General features: G+C 34.2%; 1 protein-coding gene across 2 annotated transcripts; it reads left to right on the forward strand.

Moving 5' to 3' along the window:
* Positions 1–9,152: 9,152 nt before the first annotated feature.
* Positions 9,153–19,731, forward strand: Hspa13 (heat shock protein family A (Hsp70) member 13). Of its 2 annotated transcripts, none has more exons than XM_020183878.2 (5): positions 9,153–9,271; positions 10,766–11,106; positions 13,974–14,187; positions 15,133–15,300; positions 16,614–19,731. In XM_020183878.2, exons 1-5 carry the CDS (start codon positions 9,247–9,249, stop codon positions 17,279–17,281), a joined length of 1,416 nt encoding a protein of 471 aa, XP_020039467.1. In that variant the 5' UTR covers positions 9,153–9,246; the 3' UTR covers positions 17,282–19,731. The 2 variants fall into 2 exon arrangements, with proteins under 2 accessions (XP_020039467.1, XP_073928986.1); XM_074072885.1 differs by lacking the exon at positions 9,153–9,271 and adding an exon at positions 9,405–9,768.
* Positions 19,732–21,357: the final 1,626 nt, after the last annotated feature.

Below are 21,357 nucleotides of genomic sequence, written 5' to 3' on the forward strand. Positions count from 1 at the left end.
TGAGACACTTGGAAGAATCAGAAAAATGTAACTGAAAAGAAAGAGGAAATAAATCAGATGCTATAAGGATACTCCCATGGTTGTTATCGGAATAAATAGAGAAAAGCTTAAAAATTACTTTATTTAATGAAGAAAAATGATGAACAAAAGGAAAGAGAGCATTTCAACATACAATTTGAATCAACATAAACAACAAATAGAGCAATCTAGAAACAAAAACTGTGACTTTTAAAACTAATGGAAGATATCTAATAGCAAACTGGACATGGTATTTCTGTCAACATAATGACAGAAAGATAATTCAAATTGAAGCATTGGGAGAAAAATAAAGGTAGAGATCAAAACTGAGTGAACACTGAATATAGGCCAAAATTAATATGGAGCATAGGCTATATTATATACAATACATATAATATACAATAATATATAATATATTACATATAATATACAATATATATAATTGGAATTTCAGCAAAAGAGAAAAAGAACAAAAACCGCATCTGAAGAGACATGTATGCGGATTTTTCCAAAATCTGATCAAGGAATTAACCAGAGACCTGGGAATCCCAAAAACGTTAGGAATGTTAAATACAAAGAAGGACATTTGGCAAAATGTCATTAAGCTGCTGAAACACAAAAGAGAAAGATAAATGTTTAAATAAAGCAGAAAAAAGACATGTCACCTTCAAAAAGTAAGAATGACACGTAGTGTTGATCTAACAAGGCAAACAAAAGAAGAAAAAGGCAATGGAATGGCATTTAACCTACTGGAAGAAGAAAAAGAAAAACTTAAGGCTGCCAATCAAAATTTTGTGTCCAATAAAACCATTTTACAAAATGAAAGATGACATGAAGTTATTTTTTTTTTTCTTCCTCAAAAGTCTGAGTGAATTGGATTGGCAACAAAAAATATTAAAGGGAAATTTTTAGGCTAAAGGACAATGGTGGAATACGAAAACATTAAGGAAATGAGCAGGAGAAAAGTTAAATATATGGGTAATTTAAAAGACTATTGATAGCTTAAAACCTAATTATTATTAGGTGTGGAGTTTATAACATATTACATGTATGATATATAACCTCAGTAGTTCAATGATAAGAATGATAAATGGCATAAAAACTTCTATGAGATTTTGCATTCTTTAAGTCATAATAAAAAGACTAACAGTGACAAATCAATGATTCATGTCAAATCACTAAGATAACACTAAAGATTTAAAAATGGTTTAAACTGAAAAGAAAATAAGGGACAAAATAGAATTATAATATTAATTGACCCAAATGAAAGTAGGGAAAAAGCAAAAGAAAAAATAAGACTTTTTTAAAGCAACAAGGTAGACTTAAATCCATGCCTTGATCTATACCTAAAGATTTTGATTAAAACTAATTTTACAAAGTACATTTAAAGCATTGATGTTAAACAGCTCTTGCTCCAAAGGCAATAAGAGATAGTTGATTTTGAGACAAGTATGAGTGACCAAGGCCTGGGAACAGAAAGTCAGGTTACCCTAAATAACCTGTCCCACTATGTAAGAGGTTACATGAATTTTCAGTCTCAGAAAAAACACAACTCGATGTCTTTATGAAACACATTGATGGGGCCATCAAGTAGGTGGGCTACCGCAGAGCGGGGAAATCTCTTCTGCAAGGTTTCAGACGTCCTAACATTTTTATCCTTGGAGATGGTAGAAGCTAGAAGTCTGCTAAGTTTTTTGTTGTTTATTTTTTTTTAATTATATGGTCTATCAACTTTATTCAGGTTTTACATACCTGTGTGGGAATGCTTAGTTTTATCAGGTGTGAAGTTTGGTGCATTCACTTGTACGGTGAGGGTGCAGAACAGCTGCATTACCATAACGATCTCTGATTACCTCTTGAGGTCGGCTAAGTTTAACAGTACATTCTAAAAATTTTAAGGAGTAGCCACAAGGATGTTAGGTCAGATACAGAGATTGAGAGTAAATGGCTATTCAAAAGACGAAAGCTAGAGGTGTGGTGTAAGTGGCATAGTGTTTGCCTAGAAAGTGCAAGGCCCTGAGTTCAAGTACTGCCATGAACGAAGAGAGGGAGAGACTAAGGCTGGCTGGCCCAAGATAATTTTACTCTTGATCTTGATCTGAATATCTCTCCACAATCACGATGTTCTAGTCAGTCAAACAGCCTATAAGATCTTCTTCAGAGAATTTCAAGTCACAAAACTTAGACCAAACTATGTTCTGTTTACAGGAACACTTTAAATTTAAGGGTGTAATTGCACGAAGAAATCCAGGATAGTGAGCTGGGCTCACTATATCAGATAAGGCAGGACTGGAACCAGGGTAAGGCAAGCAGGTGTATCAGGTGCTTACATGAGAGTGCCTTCTAAAGAATGAGGCCTCTGGGATGAAAAACTTAAGGAGAGAGGTGCTTTCTCCCAGGGTTGTGCAAGTGCAGACTCAGCACCAGAGAGGACAAGCTTCCTTCAGTTTTGTTGTAGCTCTGACCCTGAGACAAACTCTAATGAAAGATAATTAACCATAAAAACAGTATTTCCTGATGACAGAGGAGTTTAATCCCTAAATTTGTATGTGTCTAAAAATAGAGTTTTAAAGCAAAAATTGACACAGCTTACACAGATGCACAAATGCACACAAAGGATGCCGGTGGCTCATGCTTATAATCCTAGCTACTCAGAAGACAAAGATCAGGAGGATCGCAGTTCAAAGCCAGTCTGGGCAAATAGTTCCATGGGACCCTTGAAAAGCCCTTCACAAAAATAGGGCTGGTGGAGTGGCTCAAGGTGAAGGCCCTGAGTACAAGCCCAGTACCGCAAAAAAAAGAATCCACAATCATTGATGGTATTTTTAGCATAACACCCTCAGTAACAAATAAAAGACACATTATAGCAACAAGATTAGAATACAGAAGATTTAAATAATATCCAAATTATATTTCCAAAATATACCCAGCAACTGCAGAAAACACATTTTTACATAGTCATGAAACATTTACCAAAACAGAATACATTTCAAACAATAAAGCAAGTCTAAATACATTTCAAAGTATCAAAAATCATACAGAATATGCTATCTAACTGCAAGAAAATTACACTAGAAATCATAACAAAAAATAACCAGGAACTCCCCAAATGCTTGACAGTTAAGAAGCATATGTGTAAATAACCAATAGTTCCAAGAAGAAAAAGAAATGGAAATATAATGATAAATCAAAGTTTAAATTAAAATTAAATTTGTATAAAACAGACTTGAAGTCTATTCACTCAAAGTTATATCATCTAATTAATTAATATCTGTTCTAAAATCTTTATTAATTTTACTTAGCAATTTGCCTTACAAATATTTTCATACCATTATATGAATGGATTTCATTTTTGTTATAACCGTGCACTATTCCACTTTTTATAGTACTATAAATTATAAATGAGGCAATGCCTAGTTATTTTTTGGGAGAGTCCTAGCATGAGCAATCCTGATGTATACTTTTGTAAGAATATCTGTAGATTCCTCAGAAGTAGGGTGTTTAGTATTTCTGGTGTTGTTTTACATAGTTCTCAGGCATAGACGTTTTTCAAATCAATTGTACTGAGGTATAGTTTAAATATAATAAAATGTATACATTTTTAGTGTATAATCTGAAACATACACAAATTCATACCATCATCAACAAGGTTGAAATGCAGAATATCTACATAATATACATTTTTGTGCAATTTTATAGATATACTTTTGCTTTTCTTCACTAAGTGGAATCGCTGAGTCATTTGGTGAGTATGTATTTAATCTTATAAGAAAAGTGCCAAAACGTTTTTACAGAGTTAATATAACATTTTACATTACTTTCAGTAAGACATGGGAGTTCCAGTTCCTCTACATTTATGTAAATACTTAAGTCAGTCTTTAAACATGAGCCTCTGCAGTGAATGTACAGTGATTTTAATTTTTATGTCCCTGGTAAGTATCTTTCTATGTGTTTATCAGTGATAAGTGTATTTTCTTTTATGAAGTGCTTATTAAAATCTTATGACCATTTTTTAGGTTGGAATTTTTGGCCACACTCTTACTGAGTTTTAAACTCTAGATCCAAGTCTTTGGGACAATATATGTATTGTGAATATATTTTCTTAGTATATGGATATCTTTTCATTTCTTGATGATTTCTAAGAATAGAAGACTTTAATGATATTACCTATTTCATCAATTGTTAAATGGTTCATTCTTTTTATATCTTGCCTAGAGAATCTCTAACTAAAAGAAAGTAGTAAATATGTTCTCCAATTATATTGATGTCTATGATTGACGTCAAGTTAATTTTTGTGTGTAATGTGTTGTAAAAGTACCCAGACACTCTGACTACTTCAGGTGTTCTTTATTGCTCTCACTTTTCCAGAGCTTTTCCCTGAACTGTGGTATCTGCTCAACTCAGCAAGGCCATTGTGCTTTCCTTGGGATTTCCTTCTCTCCAGTGAGGACTTGAATGTGTCTCTGAATAGAAATTCAGGATTACTGTAGAATTTACCTCATCTCTTTCCCTTTCTTAAGGGATCATAATCTTTCTCTGCTTATTTTCCAAGGTCTGAAATTATTGTTCCATTTTTGTCCTCTTTTCCATCTCTTTGTGAAGAAAGGGAAAGTCCATTTATTCTCATCATGGCTATAATTGGAAATTTAGGTACTTATATTTCAATATCAATCTTTCAAAAGATACTCCAGAAACAGACTAGCACTGGTTATCAGAGTTTTCTGTGGCTGCTAAAGCAAAGCATTTCAAACAGAATGACTTAAAGCAACAGAAATTCATGGTCTCTCATATCTATGGAGACTGGAAGTCTCAAATCAATGTGTCAATTGGGCCATGGTTCTTCTGAAACCTGTAGAATTGTTCTTTGACTTTTCCTAGCTTCTGCTGGTTTGTTGGCAATTTTTGGCCATCTTTGCCTTACAGTGACTTAATTCCAATTTCTGCCTGCGTTTTCCTCATGTTTCTATGTCTTTTCATGGAAGTATTCTTGAAGCAATACCAGTAATATTGGATTAAGAGAGACCACTCTGTTTCCCTAATCAGGTCATATTCTGAAGTACTTGGTGTTAGGAATTCAACTTATCTTTTAGCCTCCTAACACAAAAATACATAACAAAAAAAAAAGCCTAATTAGACAAAACATTCATCTCCAACTAACAATCTATGGTAAATACACAAAAGAAACAAACAAGTCAGAGTCAAAACAAAAATGTAGAGATGAATCTCTAATAAAGAAGTTTTATTTGTGAATAAAGAATAGAATTATAGAGAAAAGAATAGTACTGTAATAAAGGACTGAAATCCAGGACCACTTGCATAAGCTAGATGGCCTATTATACATCCAGAAAACAAAGGAAAGGCAGAGGGCTTTATTAGGACAGAGAAATCTATGCAAATAATTCTATAAAAAGGTTCATTAGCCCTCTCCATGCTTAAGGGAACTGGCAACTCTTGATTGGCAAAAGAGTAGTCACTATTTAAGATTATACTTAAGGTCATAGCTGGCTGTTCTACAGTATTAAAATTGGGCTGGATGTTTCATTGGATTGGTTCTGTAAGATGGTTCTTGGAGCGGTTTTCTGGGGTGTGCAAGGCATGACTCCATTTTGTATGATAAATTTTCAAACTATACTACAGATTAGCAAATCCAGGTTGTGAAAACTGCTATGTTTAGAATTTATTTTGATGCTAATTCAAGGAATCAAACTGCACAACAATAACATGTTTTTGAAGCATTTAGAAACTTGAACACTGACAATTTTTATGAGCAGAGAATAGCTTTTAATATCTGGATTCATGCATCTGTTGTTAAAAATCATTATCTTTTAGTGAACGCTACTGAAATATTTAAGGATAAAATAATACATTTTCTGTTTGCTTCCATGTAATATGAAATGATAAATGGGTGGAGAGAGACATAAAATTGGGTAAGTACATAGTAATTACTTCTCTCTACACACACATACATGTACACATATACAAATACATACACATATGTATATATATATGTGTGTATGTGTAACTTTTTCTACAATAAATTTATTGAGTTTTCCTACCAAAGAATGTATTGTCTTTTCATTGACTTAAATGTGTTGTTAAGCCTTAGAATGTTTTGAAAGCTTCTTCTTTTACTTTTAAATTTGCTTCTATAGATTTCATCTTTCATTTGCTACTATAAGTGGCATAGCTCCTGTTATAGTTTTTGCAGTTGTTTGTCATTTTGTAACAGAAATGCTATTTTTGTACAATATTTTTGAAGAAGCTTCCACTCAATTCTTATTGATATTTAAATATTCCTTGTTCATCTTTTATGTATACATTCATGTTTATAAAATCCTAATAAAATTACCACTTTAGTTCTCCTTAAATTTACATTTTCCATTGTTCCCTTGCACTGGCTATTAATTCCAGAGCAGTATTATATGATAGCTGTAAGTGAGCAGTCTTATCTTATTCCCAATTTTACTGGTAATGTTTCTGTCTGGTGCTGGTCTGTTACTTAAGATAATTTTTTTTTACTATATAATGAAATAGCTATATGCTCATATGCCTTTAATTTTTTCATTTTTTCTATATTCAGAAATGATTTTAAAAGGACAATCTAGTAGTTTTTAGTCTATGTATAATTATGCATATCAGAAATTGATTCTAATTATGTCATCTACTTTTTGTTTCCATTGCTTTCTTTGTTGATATACTTGTCATATAATAAGAAAAATGATCTTTTCTATCAAAGTATTTGTTATCCTCTTAGATTACTTAAAAATTCCTTGGGTTGCCATCTTAGGTGACTTGCATGTTTAAAGGGTCCTTGCTTTTTCTTCCGGAGTCCCGTACAACTCCATTGCCCACCAAACTATATCCCCTAACCCATTCCGCAATCCATTTAGCCAATCGAGGGAGACTGTGAACATTTGACCTGGACATATCCCAGGTAAAGAGCAAGTACAACTGGTCAGGGATATAGAGGAGCCACTGTCAGCCAATTTGTGATTGCCTGTTTGCTTAGCTGGAGTGAACACATACTTGCACCCTCTTGATCAAGAGAAATTGCCTTGTCAAGATTTTCTGTCTCTGTGTGTCTGTTTTTGGCACCAGAGGGTTATTAATTCCAACAATATGAATTTTTAAAAAATTTAACTTTAAATGATACACATTAACATACTTCCATGGAAAACTAGAAAAAATACATATTTTTGTTTTTGTCTCTTCTTTATAACCTATTCCCTTTTCTGTACATTTTCTTATTTTTTAGTCATTTACAAAGTTGCCTTTTTAATCTTGAATAATCTTCCTAAGATTTTAGTTTTTAAATTCTCCATTCTAGATATCTATTAGTTCCTTGCTCAGAAAGAGGAAGAAATAAGTAATCTATATTTACTTCTGTGTTCCTATCTTCTTCTGTATGTCCCAACCCAGTGCCCTGAGTTCTCTGTTCTTTACAACATTACTAAAATTCTGAAAAACAAACTGAAATATTCTCACTAACATTCTAACATACACAGTTCATTGTTCTTGTTTATAAGCAAAAAAAGGATAAATACTATACAATTTATTTGATGGCTAAACTTGGAACTTTTGTACTGATAAAGGTTAGCAGAACTTTTTGGACTCTTAGTTGGTGCTGCAATGTATGAGATTTGGGGATAATGTTAATTTGCATGTGGATAGAGGTGAATCTGGGGAGACTGTACAACAAACTGTGGTAGTCAGAATAAGAGCCTCCCAAGGAATTTCACATTCTAATTCCTGGACTTTACGACAGTGTTACTTTACTTAGCAAAAGGGACTCTGCAGATATAACGAGATTAAAAAGCTTGAGATGGCAATCTTTAATGGGTTGTTCAGGTGGGTTCAACTAATCACATGACTTCTAACATATGTGTGTACATGTGTTTGGTGGCCTGGGGTTTGAACTCAGGGCTTTATGCTTGCAAAGCAGGCACTCTTAGCACTTCGACCACATCTTCAGTTCAGATCTCAAAGATTTGGAAGAGAGAGAGATACAAAAACATGCCCTCTGAAAAGGACTTGACCCACTGTTATTAACTTTGAAAACTGAGCAAGGGGGTCCCAGAACTAAGGAATATAGGACTTTTTTATAAGCTAGGAACAACCCTCAATTTACAACCATAAAGAATATGGAGGCCTTGAACCTTCAACCACAGGAAATGAATTTTACCTACAACTTGAATGAATAAGAAACAGATTCAACCCTAGAATCCCCAGTGACGAACAGCCCTGCTGACAACCAAATTTCTAATCTACTGAATTGTAACAATAAAGTTGGTTTAGAATAAAACCCTAAATTTGTCGTAATTTGTTAAGGAAGCAATAGAAAATGAATTTAACCTATTTATGTCGCTCTCAATTTTTCTCTGTGGAAAAGGGCCTCCTCCAATGAGAACACGTAATCTCTTGCTACATCTTGAACACATGGAGATTGTGTTAGTTAAAGGGAGAATGATTAATCCTCCTGATGTGCCTTACGTCTGGTTCTATCTCTCAGACTTCTAACCCATGCTTTATAACTCTGTAGTTTCTAATCCACAGGATGGTCTTCCTCTTTTGTGTTGTTGGTATTTCAGTTCCCTCTACCTGAATTACTTCTCGCCCACTGCTTCATATTACTCCATTGACCTATGTTCTGACCCTCTTACTCCTCAAAATACTTCTCAGACACATTCCCTTCAGTTGCTCTGCTCTTCAACATAAAATTATTCAAAATCTCTCCAATTCTGTTTCGTTTTATCTATCCACACTGTGATTATGGCATATGCCACGCTAAATTGCATTTATGTGTTTATCTTCTCTCTCCTTTCTGGTTGTTACTAGTAAGAACTGCCCATTGAATTGCACAGGTCTGAACTACACTTCCCAGAATACAAAGCTGTGGGCGGGGCTAAAGAGCCTGTACCTCAAGTTGGCTCACGACGTTTCAGTTTGAATACGTTCTACAGTCCGTCGCCCTTCACCTCAACCTGATTGGCTCGGTATTTCGTGAGTGGCAGGGCGACTCCCACGTTACTGGCAGCGGTTGAATGGGGGAATCTTGGCCCCGCGGCCTCAAGGTAGTTGAAGTCCTTGCTGTGGTAGGAGTGGTGGCTTCTCCGCTAACGTCAGAGACAGAGGACTACGTTTCCCAAGAGGCAGCGGGGGCACCCGGTGGCGTAGGGGCGGAGCGTCACATCTGGTACAGTCATCCCAAGCCTCTTCGGCGGGATTGTAATGGCCAGAGAGATGACGATCTTAGGTCAGTGCGCCTGGGTTCCCTGTTGACTTGTCAGTCGTCGGGGCCGCCGGAGGAGGCCAGGGTGGGCAGGGTGGTTGTGTCGCCCCGTGGATCTAGGTGGCGCGGCAGGAGAGAAGCCGGACAGGTGACTTAGAGGCGGGTTTGGGCTGCTCTGAGCGTTTGGTGTTGGGGCGCATCTAGCCCCTGTGAGGCCTTGTTAGGGCCGGCTGCGACCAGATGCCTTTCTCTCTGGGACCTCGGGCTTAGAGATGTGTTCTTTCCAACAGAACCTCGGTTTTGAAATGCTGGCTGATTTGGGGCCTTTGGGAGGCTGCAAGAACATGCACCTCCAGGACCCCTTTGTGGAGGACGGGGGAGGAACTGCAGCTGCATCCGGAGCTGTAGACTTGGGATGCTGAATCTGGGATGCTAAGTTTGGAGAGATTCAGGCTTCTGATCATAACTCGATGCTCTTTGCACCAAATCCGGTTAAGGAAGTACCTTCTAACTAAGAAAAGGTTAGGAAATGCTTCAGAGATTTTCCTGCAGGTGGAAGAGAAAAGTGGGATCAGCATTTGATTCCCTTGATTTAGGCGTTGACACAGATGAGCTAACAATTAGTAACACAGTCCTATAGATTGACGTTTGGGTTGTATGTAACATGAGTATGAGTGGACACGGGTGTATATAACACAGCCTTCTCAAACCAAATCAGAGATTAATTCTAAATACGGAGTGCTGTCTTTCTTTACTTATATTTACAATATGCATGGCGTTTGTTCATAATCGCTTGTTTTTTCTTTAACTGAGATTTACTGAGCATTGATATAGCTGTTGTAGGGGATGCAAGAGTGATCAAAACTTGCCTTCAGGGGCTTGCATGTATGTTGCCATCACTTTTATACTTTTTACCTCAATATTATATCTTTATGTATTTCCTTAATTCATATTTAAATACATAGTTAACTGTGTTGTGTTTTGAAGTGAAGGCTTACCTCAGCAACTTTCAAAATCATTGGATCCAAGCTATCCATTTAATCCTTTTAAAAGGGAAAAGTTGATATTTAGATAAAGAGTTTTAGGCTTGCAATGATGTTTTCCTCTGAAAATTTCAATAATGGAATTTCATTTTAGTAATGATAATAAAATTGTTTATAAAGCAAACTATACTGTTTTTTTTTTTGCTTCAAGTGATGTTTCCTATCAGGATCAGCACAGCTTTCACCAAAATGTTTTTACATTTTATTCCTATAGTCTCCTATTAGGAAACTAAGCAGACACACAATTATAGAAGTTATCTGTTTTGTCATTTCTTTATTTGTAATTATAGCCAATTTACATTGTGAAAAACTTAACGTTTGAAATAAATATTGTTATTAGTTCAATGAAATAAAATATTTTAAGATTTATATTTTTAACCTTTTTTTAAAAAAGTGGTATTGAAGAGACTGCTGTCGTACTTTCTCATATTATAGTAATTTGCTAAGATGCACCTTTTAATTTGCCTATTTTCAGGATCAGCTGTTTTGACTCTCCTGTTGGCTGGCTATTTAGCACAACAGTATTTGCCATTGCCTACTCCAAAAGTGATTGGCATTGACCTGGGTACCACCTATTGTTCCGTTGGGGTGTTTTTTCCTGGCACAGGAAAAGTAAAGGTGATTCCAGATGAAAATGGGCATATCAGCATACCCAGTATGGTATCCTTTACTGACAATGATGTATATGTAGGATATGAAAGCTTAGAGCTGGCAGATTCCAACCCTCAAAATACAATATATGATGCCAAAAGATTCATAGGTAAGATTTTCACTCCAGAAGAGCTGGAGGCTGAAATTGGCAGATACCCATTTAAGGTAAGACTAACCTAAAATCTATTTTAATGTTAGCGTCTTGTACTGTTTCAATTAATGCTTTGGTGTTGCATTACAAACCATTGTATCTCAACTAAATCTCTGAAAGTTATGTTATCTCACTTGACAAGAAATTCCACAGCAGCCCCATGGTGAGCTAATTCATTGACTTCTCAGTATGATGAAGGACTTAGGGCCTTACTATATACCTGTTTTGCTATCCTGTACTTAGTTCTACTAAGGTAGCAGGAAGACTTGCAGTTCCATGTACTATAGATAAATATTCTCTGTGTGTGTGTGTGAAAATGTTTGTATACATATAAGGAAATTTGTATACTACACACATTTTTTTCCTAACTTACTTGAAACTCAACAATATGCAAAGCAATTATAAGTTCACCTCTGTATCTTTAATGGTTATACACAACCATGACTTCCCATATTTAACTTATCAGTCTCTATCAGTATAAATTTTCTTATTTTCTGCTATCCCTCTAATTTTGGAGGTTCTGTGAATATTTTTGTATACATCTCTTTGTATGCCTATGAAAATTTTGTGACTTCAATTCTAGAAGTAGAATTGATAGGTTGAATCTGTAAATGTTTTGAGGTTTTTATCTGTTTGGGCAGATTGTGCACCAGAAATGTTATGTGCTCTTGACCACTATTTGTACAGTGCCTGTATCTTCACTGGTTTTTATTGTATGATAGTATTTGGCAATCAATAAGTAAAAAATGGTATCTTTCATTAAGTTTCATTTCTAAGCCAACCATGGTGGCTATAATCCCAACTTCTTGGGTGGCAGAGGTAGAAGGACCATAGTCAAAAGCTGCCCCAGGCAAAAGCAGGATATCTGAAAAACAAACTAAAAGATGGAGGATATGGGCATGGCTCACATGGTGAGCACTTTTTTGCAAGTGCAAGGTCTTGAGTTTAATCCCAAATGCAACCCCCCCCCAAAATGTTTCATTTCTAGTGAGATGATATTGCTTAGAAAATTGTTGTTTATATTTTTATTTCCTTTAGTAATCCATTTCTTTTTGTTTGCTCTGTTTTCTTTTGTCATGCTTCTCTTTTCCTTAATGACAATAAAATACCTTTTTTTTTTTTTCCTTTACTGCCTTGGGTGAGATCATATCAACAATTGAATTTTGTAAGAATTGGCTTTGACTCTTATCATGTTTATTGTGACCTTTTTTTTTTTCCCATAGTACTTTTCATGATGTAGGCTTTTTCATAGTACTTTTATATATTTGCTGCAGGCTGGGTTCTTTTATCTTTTTAACATTTAAATCGTTTTTCCATATAGCATTTTTCTTTTAAGTTATGAAGCAGAATTCTAGATGAATTAGTTTTAAAGTCATTAGATAACTGTGCTACTGGTTGAGTGATCTCATCTGTAAAAGTTCTCAAATTTTTAATACATTTTCAAAGAAAAAATTCACTCCCTGTACTTCTAGGTTTATTATTTGGCTTATTTTTAATTTTCTCTCTTGGGATTGGAATTAATTTATGTAATGATAAAGGAAAGCTATACATTTTCTGTATAGTGTTGGGGACATTACTTATTGATATGAGAGTTATTTTAAGTTACTGTTTTTAAGTTTGTAAGTAACTTGAGTTTTTATTCTGCTTCAGAGGGACTCTAATGGTACTGGTAGCATTGTACCTTATATTACGTCTCTGTATAGCTTGTTTTTGTTTCCCCCAGACTAGTAAAATTCTTTTAGAAGGTCAGATTTGAAACCTAATTATGAAGCCCAGAATAGCTAGGGGTAAATTCTTACAATTTCTTAGAACAGATTGATTCTCTTTATTATTGCTTTTAATATAGTCTTTTGTTAAAGCTAGGATACTATGTTTTAGAGTTGATTTAGTTTTTTAAATATACACCCACATTAACAGGGATACTGAACTATAATGTACAATATATATTTTCATGAAAATTAAATGTAAATGATATTTGATTCTTGGATTAGCACATAATTACTAAAATTATTCTTTTTATTATGTACTAGAAAATTCTTCCTCATATCTATACTTTCAGAAATATGAGGGAAAAAAGAGAAAAGGAATATTCTGAGTTAAATGTATGACTGAAAATTGTTATTCTTTGTGTATTAGTCACACGTTATCTATGATTTTGCTTTCTGCTTTTATACTTCCCACGGTTTCAGTTACCCACATTCAACCATTGTCTAAAAACATTAATTACAGAAGTGAAGAATATTATTCCAGAATTAAAGAATTTGTACATTTTTAATTGCATACCATTCTGGGTAGCATGATGAAATCCTGCAGCAACATTTTTAGTCTCACCCAGAACATGTATCATCCCTTTGTCCATTGTGTGTGCTACCTGCCCATTAGTCACTTAGTAACCATTTTTATTATCAGATTGACTCATAAGGTATCCTAGTGCTTGTGTTCAAGTAACCTTTTATTTTACTTTTTTAATAGCTCTATAGCACAATAATAGTAATTCTGGCAGTTTGGATATGCCAAAGAGAAGCCATAAAAAGTTTCCCCTAACTGAAAAGGAATCGACTAAGGACCTTGGAACATAGCCCCCTTTGATAAAGGGAATCTCCTGAACTTCATTATTCATTCTTTCATTAAATAAATAGTGAGAATAGTCTATGTTCTATGATGATGAATTTTATTATACTGTTATTGAAAGCTGTAGTGTGTATTTAGTTTTTAAAGTATAACATTTAATAAGTTCTCATCTTGGCATAGATTATAGTGAACTTTTTGACTTTGTAAAGGTACAGGTAAGTTTTCCTTGAATTAATCAAATATGTAAGTATGTGTAAGTATATATATATATGGATGGATATATATATTTATTTTTAAATTCTATTCATAGGTTTTACACAAAAATGGAATGGCTGAATTTTCTGTGACAAGTAATGAAACCATCACGGTTTCCCCAGAGTATGTTGGCTCTCGACTACTGTTGAAATTAAAGGAAATGGCAGAGGAATATCTGGGAATGCCAGTTGCCAATGCTGTCATTTCTGTACCAGCAGAATTTGACCTAAAACAGAGAAATTCAACAGTTGAAGCTGCCAATCTTGCAGGTAACAGCACCCTTGATTAAGCTGAATGTTTCTTTAACATTTTGTTTTAGGTTAAAAATATTCTGTAACAAGAGTATCTACTTTGCAAATCACTTAACTGAAGGTACATAAAAAAACTATATGGTAGGTAAATTGGATGGATTCTAACCTATAAGTATAAAGGCTCTGTAGCACAATATAAAATGTTTATATTAGAACAAGGACCAGATAGGCATATGACAAAGACTGAGAGAGAATGTGGACATGTAGTGAGGAATTTTTTTTCTTCCAAATTTTCTTCAATGTTAAAGTAAATATAATGTTTTCAGAAAATATGAGGTGAGAAAGAATTTCTCTATCATTTTATTTGCTGAGACAAAACATATAAGTCTTTTTCTCATGAAGCTTATATTCAGCTGGAGGGAAACACTTAAAATGTATGTTTACTATGGGGAGTGTTAACCTTAGCATCATTGACATTTTGGGTTGGATAACTCTTTGTTTGGCTCCTGAAGTATAATACCTTATTACTTTGCAGACTGCTCTTTGTGTGTGAAAGCTCATTTAAAGCAGAAACTTTCTTCAAGGAAAACTGATCTTTCTATACAAACTAAGATTATCTCATTTCCACAGCTATTAGTTATAGTATATAATGATATATATTCCCAAGTAGAATATGAATACTAGGAAAGGCAGAAAGATGTTTTTGAAAATTAAAAATTAATTTATAAGCCATAGAGATACTCATTTCACTAAACTTGGGATTTTATTTCTTATATTGTAATCTTGAGTAATTTTAATGACACTATTTAGAATACCTTATATTTATCATTCCCTTTGTGCTTCTATGGAGTTTGTGACTGCTGCTTGTTTTTACTCAGTGACACTCATGTCACAAAATAAATAAACATACTGTGAAGTTGAGGGAATTTTCTCTCATGAGTTGTTCTTCCCTGCAATGAACAGGACTGAAGATCTTGAGGGTAATAAATGAACCAACAGCAGCAGCCATGGCATATGGTCTCCACAAGGCTGACGTCTTCCATGTCTTGGTTATAGACTTGGGCGGAGGAACTCTGGACGTGTCATTACTGAATAAACAAGGGGGCATGTTTCTAACCCGTGCTATGTCTGGTAAGAGAAATACAGAGAGAATTAAAGAGATCTAAGCAACACTTTCCTCAACATACCTCACATGTAGCATGTTTACTCTTTCAGAATATTAGACTTCATTCTGTAGTTTCTGTATATGTTATTTAGATCACTGTTTATGCATATTTACAGAAAGAAGTTACATCAGAAATATGAGTTGGCATTCTGTAAGTCAGATAAGTAAAGTGCTAGTTATAGTCCACTGAACAACATGACTTTCCAGGTGTTGGTGAAGGAAGCATGAGGGAAGAAAAATTTCTTTAAGATAAAGAGTCATCAGATTATTTCGTTTGCTCATGTTTTACAAAATAGATGCATTAAGAAAATCCAGTTTTATTGTTACCTAATAAATAGCTGGGCTTTTCATTTAAAATTTTTTTTTTATTTTTTAAGATTTTTGATTTCTTCAATTTAGGTTAAGGAATTAAGCCTGTTTGGAACATTAAGCTATATATTGTAGTTGTTCCAACATCTGCATTTTTCTTTCTCTTAACCAGACTCTTCTGAGACAAGATAATGCTGGATATTTATATTACATTATTATTTCCATAGAAATCATTGTTTTCTACTTTTTAGCTATTATGATTTAAATAAGATAAAATATGGAATAGTACTCTGTAATTATTAAGAACACTTTTCTTCTGTTGAGAATACTGACAGTCAGTGTTTTTAGGTAGTTACTTAAAAATACGTTTTTTCAGTCTTTGTGTTCTGAAGTATTATTTGATCTTCTTGATAGTTCCTTTCACATCATTTAAAAATTTTAACCTTGATGTATACTGCTTTTTGTGAATTTTTCCTTTGTTTTGTTTTGCTTTTATTTTTGGTAGTACTAGGCTTTTGAATTCAGGGATGAGTTCTACTATTTGAACCTTGCCTCCATTTTGACATTTCCAGAGAGAAAAATTCCCAGACTGGCCTCAGACCTTGATCTTCTTACCTGTCTCTCCTGTGTTGCTGGAATTACAGTCATGCATGACCATGCCCATCCTGCTTTTTGAGAGAGGAGCTCACTTTTTTTACCTGGGCTGGCCTCAAACCTTGATTCTCCTATCTCTGCCTCCCAAGTAGCTGGTATTACAGGCATGAGCCATGGTGTCCAGTTCTGTTATACATTGTTTTTAGTAATATAAATTTGGGGTAAAGTCATTTTAACCAAGTTCTTTTTAATCAGTCTTATATGAATAAAATCTTAATATATTAAACAAGGAATTATTCTTAAACTATACATAGACATGTACACATAAAGAAACGTGTACATGAATGTAACACAAGTGTTTTAACTGTTTGTTTAGGAAACAATAAACTTGGGGGACAGGACTTCAATCAGAGGCTGCTGCAGTACTTATACAGACAGATCTACCAAACACACGGCTTCTTCCCCTTTAGGAAAGAAGAAGTCCACAGGTTGAGACAAGCTGTGGAAATGGTCAAATTAAATCTGACTCTTCATCAGTCTGCCCAGATATCAGTGCTATTAACAGTAGAGGAAAAGGACAGGAAGGACCCTCAGACTGGAGACCCTGAACTGCCAAAGGACCTGCATATGCCAGCCGATGGTCACCATGAGAACAGGGTGCTCAGACCTGGCCTTTCTGAAAAGAAAAGTGGAAAAAATCAGATTTTATTTGAAATGGAAATACCACGGAAGCTCTTTGATGCCCTTAATGAAGATCTCTTTCAGAAAATCCTTGTGCCCATTCAGCAAGTATTAAAAGAAGGCCACCTAGACAAGACAGAGATTGATGAGGTGGTTTTGGTCGGGGGTTCTACTCGTATTCCTCGAATCCGCCAGGTCATACAAGAGTTCTTTGGAAAGGATCCCAACACATCTGTAGACCCTGACCTGGCTGTGGTGACAGGAGTGGCTATCCAAGCAGGGATCGATGGAGGCTCTTGGCCTCTTCAAGTCAGTGCTTTAGAAATTCCCAATAAGCATTTACAAAAAACCAACTTCAACTAAATTCTGAAGTCATGATGATAATTTGTTTAGAATTTTGATCTTGTCTGATGATCTTTTCTCTGTTGTCAGATCACCTCTGCCAAAAAAGAAAGTTTCTACCTTAAGTGTCTCACAAATTGAAGTAAAAGGCAAAATTTCCATAGAGGAAATTTTTCATAGTGTTTTGATTTACAATTGGCTGTGATCAGATAGATCCTGTTTGATTTTGGAGAAATTTCATTCCAACACGTACTTCTAAAATGACAGAATTGAAGTAAAACTGACCTGAGGAGCATAAGTGGCTGTATTTTCTAGATTCTGGAAGTAGGTAACCATATGCACTTAGCATTATGTTCTCTAAACATTAGATAGTGCCAATTATAAGATTCCCAGTTCTTACTGAATTATATTAGTAGGAGCTGGTAATTTCTTTACTTGGTTATCACATGTTATTATTAATTTGATGTATACTTGAAGGACAGTGTTGATGTCAGGTATTAACATTGGCTGGGAGATAGCAGTATTTTTAAACTGCATATATAATATTTAATAACTGCCATATAACATTTACTTTCACAAATGTGTCATACTCTTTTAATCTACATTCTCCAGATTATTTTAATACACAAGTTTTTTTCTCTAAAATAGCTATAGAGTCATTCAAGTTTTTCTATGCCAGGTGGCAGAAATATCCAGATTTATATTATAGCTCCTTCATTGCCTATGCATCATTCCCCGCTTGGATTTCCACGATTATGCCTCATTAGGAAACAGGAAAATATTAATTACATTTTTAAATGTAATTTAAAAACCACAATAAAACCTTCACTATTTCATTTTTATTATTCAAGACCTTTGCAGCATTAATCACCTACTGTGTATGTTTTATGTTTTCATTTCTTCATTTATGTCAGTAAACCCTAGAGAATATAGCATGCATTTGAGTTACCAAATGTTATTTGATTGAGCTTTCCTGAGATATTTCTTCATACTTAGTTTTGGATGAAGAAAATGTGTTCAACTGTAAAAGTATTACTTTGTATTACTTTTTTTAAAAAGGTAAACTTGGACTATTTTCAGCCATAAGGTTAACATGTGATGAGATCACATATTTGGGAATACTGGAAATAAATCTAATGTGGAACTGACAATGTGGAAAAGGTTCCCACAGATCAGCATTTGCCGCAATTGCGTGTCTGTTTTGCTTCCTGTTTTGTTTCTTTAAGAAAAGTCACAAGGACCAAGAAAGAAAATAAGATAGTTCAATTTCTATGATGCCATATTATTTGAAGATATGTATATTTTTTCCTTCATAGAGACATGCTTCATGAAAATATTCAAACATTGTAAGATGATCAACATTTTTGTTAAAGTATATCTGCTTTATCCAGTATGAATTTGAATGGATGTTAAATTTCCAATCACAGACAAAGAAAGCTAAGCAAATTTATTTCAACACATCAAGATGTTCAGCCTCCCATAGTATAATACTGAATGAATGTTATTGTTTTTTGCAGATCTTAAAAGAAAAATGTTGCTCACCAGTGAAATTGCTGTTAAAACATAGATTTCAATCAAATACTTTTGTGTACATAAAATGTCTGTAGTAGATGGATAGAAAAATGCAGAAATGTTTTATTTTAGAACTAATGGAGAAATGCCAAAGATGTCTCCTCCACTGCATTATGAAAATATTCGAGCATTCTGTTGGACTTTGTATAAATCTTTAATAGATTTTAGAATTGATTGTGAAGATCTTTGAGAGAAAAGTGTTCAATTTATCCCAAAATCTCCAGTATCAGCTTTAACCTAAAGCATTTTAGGATTTAAAAACAAGAAGACTGAATTTCTCAAAATATTGATATGGTTCAAGACAATCTTGTTAACCAGTTAACACTTTTTAAAGGAAGTAATTTGCAAAACAGGGCAGCTACTCTTATAATAAAATTATAATTTAAATAATTTCTGTCAAAACTAGAAAGGCAGTGTTGGAAATTTAGGGCATCAGTTTAGCATATTTAGTATAGTTACACCTTTAAGAAATGAAGGAATTTCTGTCTTCAGTCATATTTTAGGGAGTTAAATATGCATTATCTTGACATTTGTGTAACTTACTTAAAAGATAAGAACACATCCTAGAAGGAGTAATTTATGAATAATCATCTGAAGTCATTTTTCATAAAACGAGCTTTTAGTTGTACACTGACTAGTGTTTTTTGAAGTATGTAACTAAAAATGCCAAGTGTCTTGTATGATTAAAGTATGTGAATGAATAATTTATTTTGTATCAGGAATGTTTTGGTACTGTGTTTTCGCTCACACCATTATCTTATCAACAGATACTACTGTGTATATTATGTACTGAATATTACAGCTATTGTGCAAACAGATTGTGCCTCTTAAATTTGTGTGTATACAAGTAATTCACATTTTAGTGTAAATAAATACCATTTTGCAGTTTGCTTTTTAAATTGTGTACTTTATTTTTCACTCAAGACCTGGTTAGAGTAGATTTTTCATGTGCATAAATATAAAAGTGAGGATAGAACTGATCAGATGCTCATGTCCCTCAAGCTCAGTAGCTACTGCCTAGTTCCACAAATGCACATTCTCCTGCATCCCAGCTGTTACTGGATTTCTGATGTACTTCTACATATTTCACTAACTTAAAAGAGAGAATTCCTGCATCATACAAACAGTATCTTTGGAATTCTGGATGGCTCTTGACTATAATGGAGCCAAAGAACTAACTTGATTTATATAGTAATATTCCTATATAACAGGCTGCAGCCATCCTTTGTTTGATGGCTGTTTCATAATTTTCTAATAGTATGTGTTAATTTTTAAAAAATCAGTATAGTTGTCTTTTTAAGAAATTAATTTGATTGCTGTAGTCTTTTAAAATGAGCCTTTAAAGGTGATACACTTGATCTCTTCCATGACTATAGCCTATGATTTCTTAAAATACTCTGCCAAAGGATTTGTCAGTCTCCTTGTGTAATCCTTTTCCCTTGAATTTGGTCAAGATTTAATGACTCATTGTTCATTGTTAATATATATCGCAGAAGTCACTCCCAAAACGAGGTTTAAAAAAGACTGGCTGTGTCTCAGGTGCACTCCTTTAACTTGCCAGCTCACTCTTGCAGCCAAGTGCCAGTAATGATTAGCCTGTTGTGCTGGTGAATACAGGTGAACAGAAGCTCTGGGGAGGTCAGAGGCCATATGGAGGCATCCCCATTGACAGCCAGCATCAATGTCCAGCTTCTTGAAATAAACCCTTTCTCCAAGATGTAGATGACATAGCTGAAACTGATAACTTGAATGCAGACTTGAGACGTTAAGCCAGAACAGTCTATCAGCTAAGTGACTTCTAGATTCCTGACCCACAAAAACTGAGTTCATTCATTTTTGTTGTTTTAAAAGTACTAAATTATAAATTAACTTGGTACATAGATAACAGCACTGCTCTGAATGTTTTACTACTGCTAACTGGTTTAGTTCTCTAAGAAAATATGAGAAAGCACTATTATCCTCAATTTAAAATAGGGAAATTAAGACATATTTTAGATAAATTTCTCAAAATTATGCAGCTAATAAAATGTGGCAGAGCCAGTCTGTGCTCCACCCCAATACTGCCTTATTCATCACATAATACATTCCCACAGAGCTGTTTTTGTTGTTACTGAACTGTTGGACAGCATACATGAAAACTACCGATTTTCTAGACAATGTTAAAATTTAAGACCTAGCGCTATTATTTTAGACAAGTGGGTTTAGAATTTGCATATTCTTAAATACAACATGGAGATAACAGTACTTATTTGGAGTTTTGAAAGTACCTGACACAAAGAACATGACAAATATATGAATGGAAATAAAAAAGTGCAGTGACTTCCCAGTTTGATGTGGGATTATAAAAAATGCCACAACTGATTCTGTTCCCTAATATTCTTAGGAGCCTGTCCAATGGTCTATGTTTCTGCAAGTTACTGAGAGTTTGTCAAAAGTAAGATTACCTTGGTAAAATATGTAATTTTGAAAAGAAGGATTCTCAGTTGACCTAGTATTAAACTATTTGGATGTAAATGCAACATATG

This window comes from Castor canadensis, chromosome 5 (genome assembly GCF_047511655.1).
Source record: "Castor canadensis chromosome 5, mCasCan1.hap1v2, whole genome shotgun sequence".
NCBI classification, from domain to species: Eukaryota; Metazoa; Chordata; class Mammalia; order Rodentia; family Castoridae; genus Castor; species Castor canadensis.

Excerpts from the sequence above, each read along its gene's own strand:
- Hspa13 (XM_020183878.2), top strand. The coding sequence starts at position 9,247 with ATGGCCAGAGAGATGACGATCTTAG. Across the intron at positions 9,272-10,765 it reads CAGAGAGATGACGATCTTAG|GATCAGCTGTTTTGACTCTC; the intron begins GTCAGTGCGCCT and ends GCCTATTTTCAG. Across the intron at positions 15,301-16,613 it reads TCTAACCCGTGCTATGTCTG|GAAACAATAAACTTGGGGGA; the intron begins GTAAGAGAAATA and ends CTGTTTGTTTAG.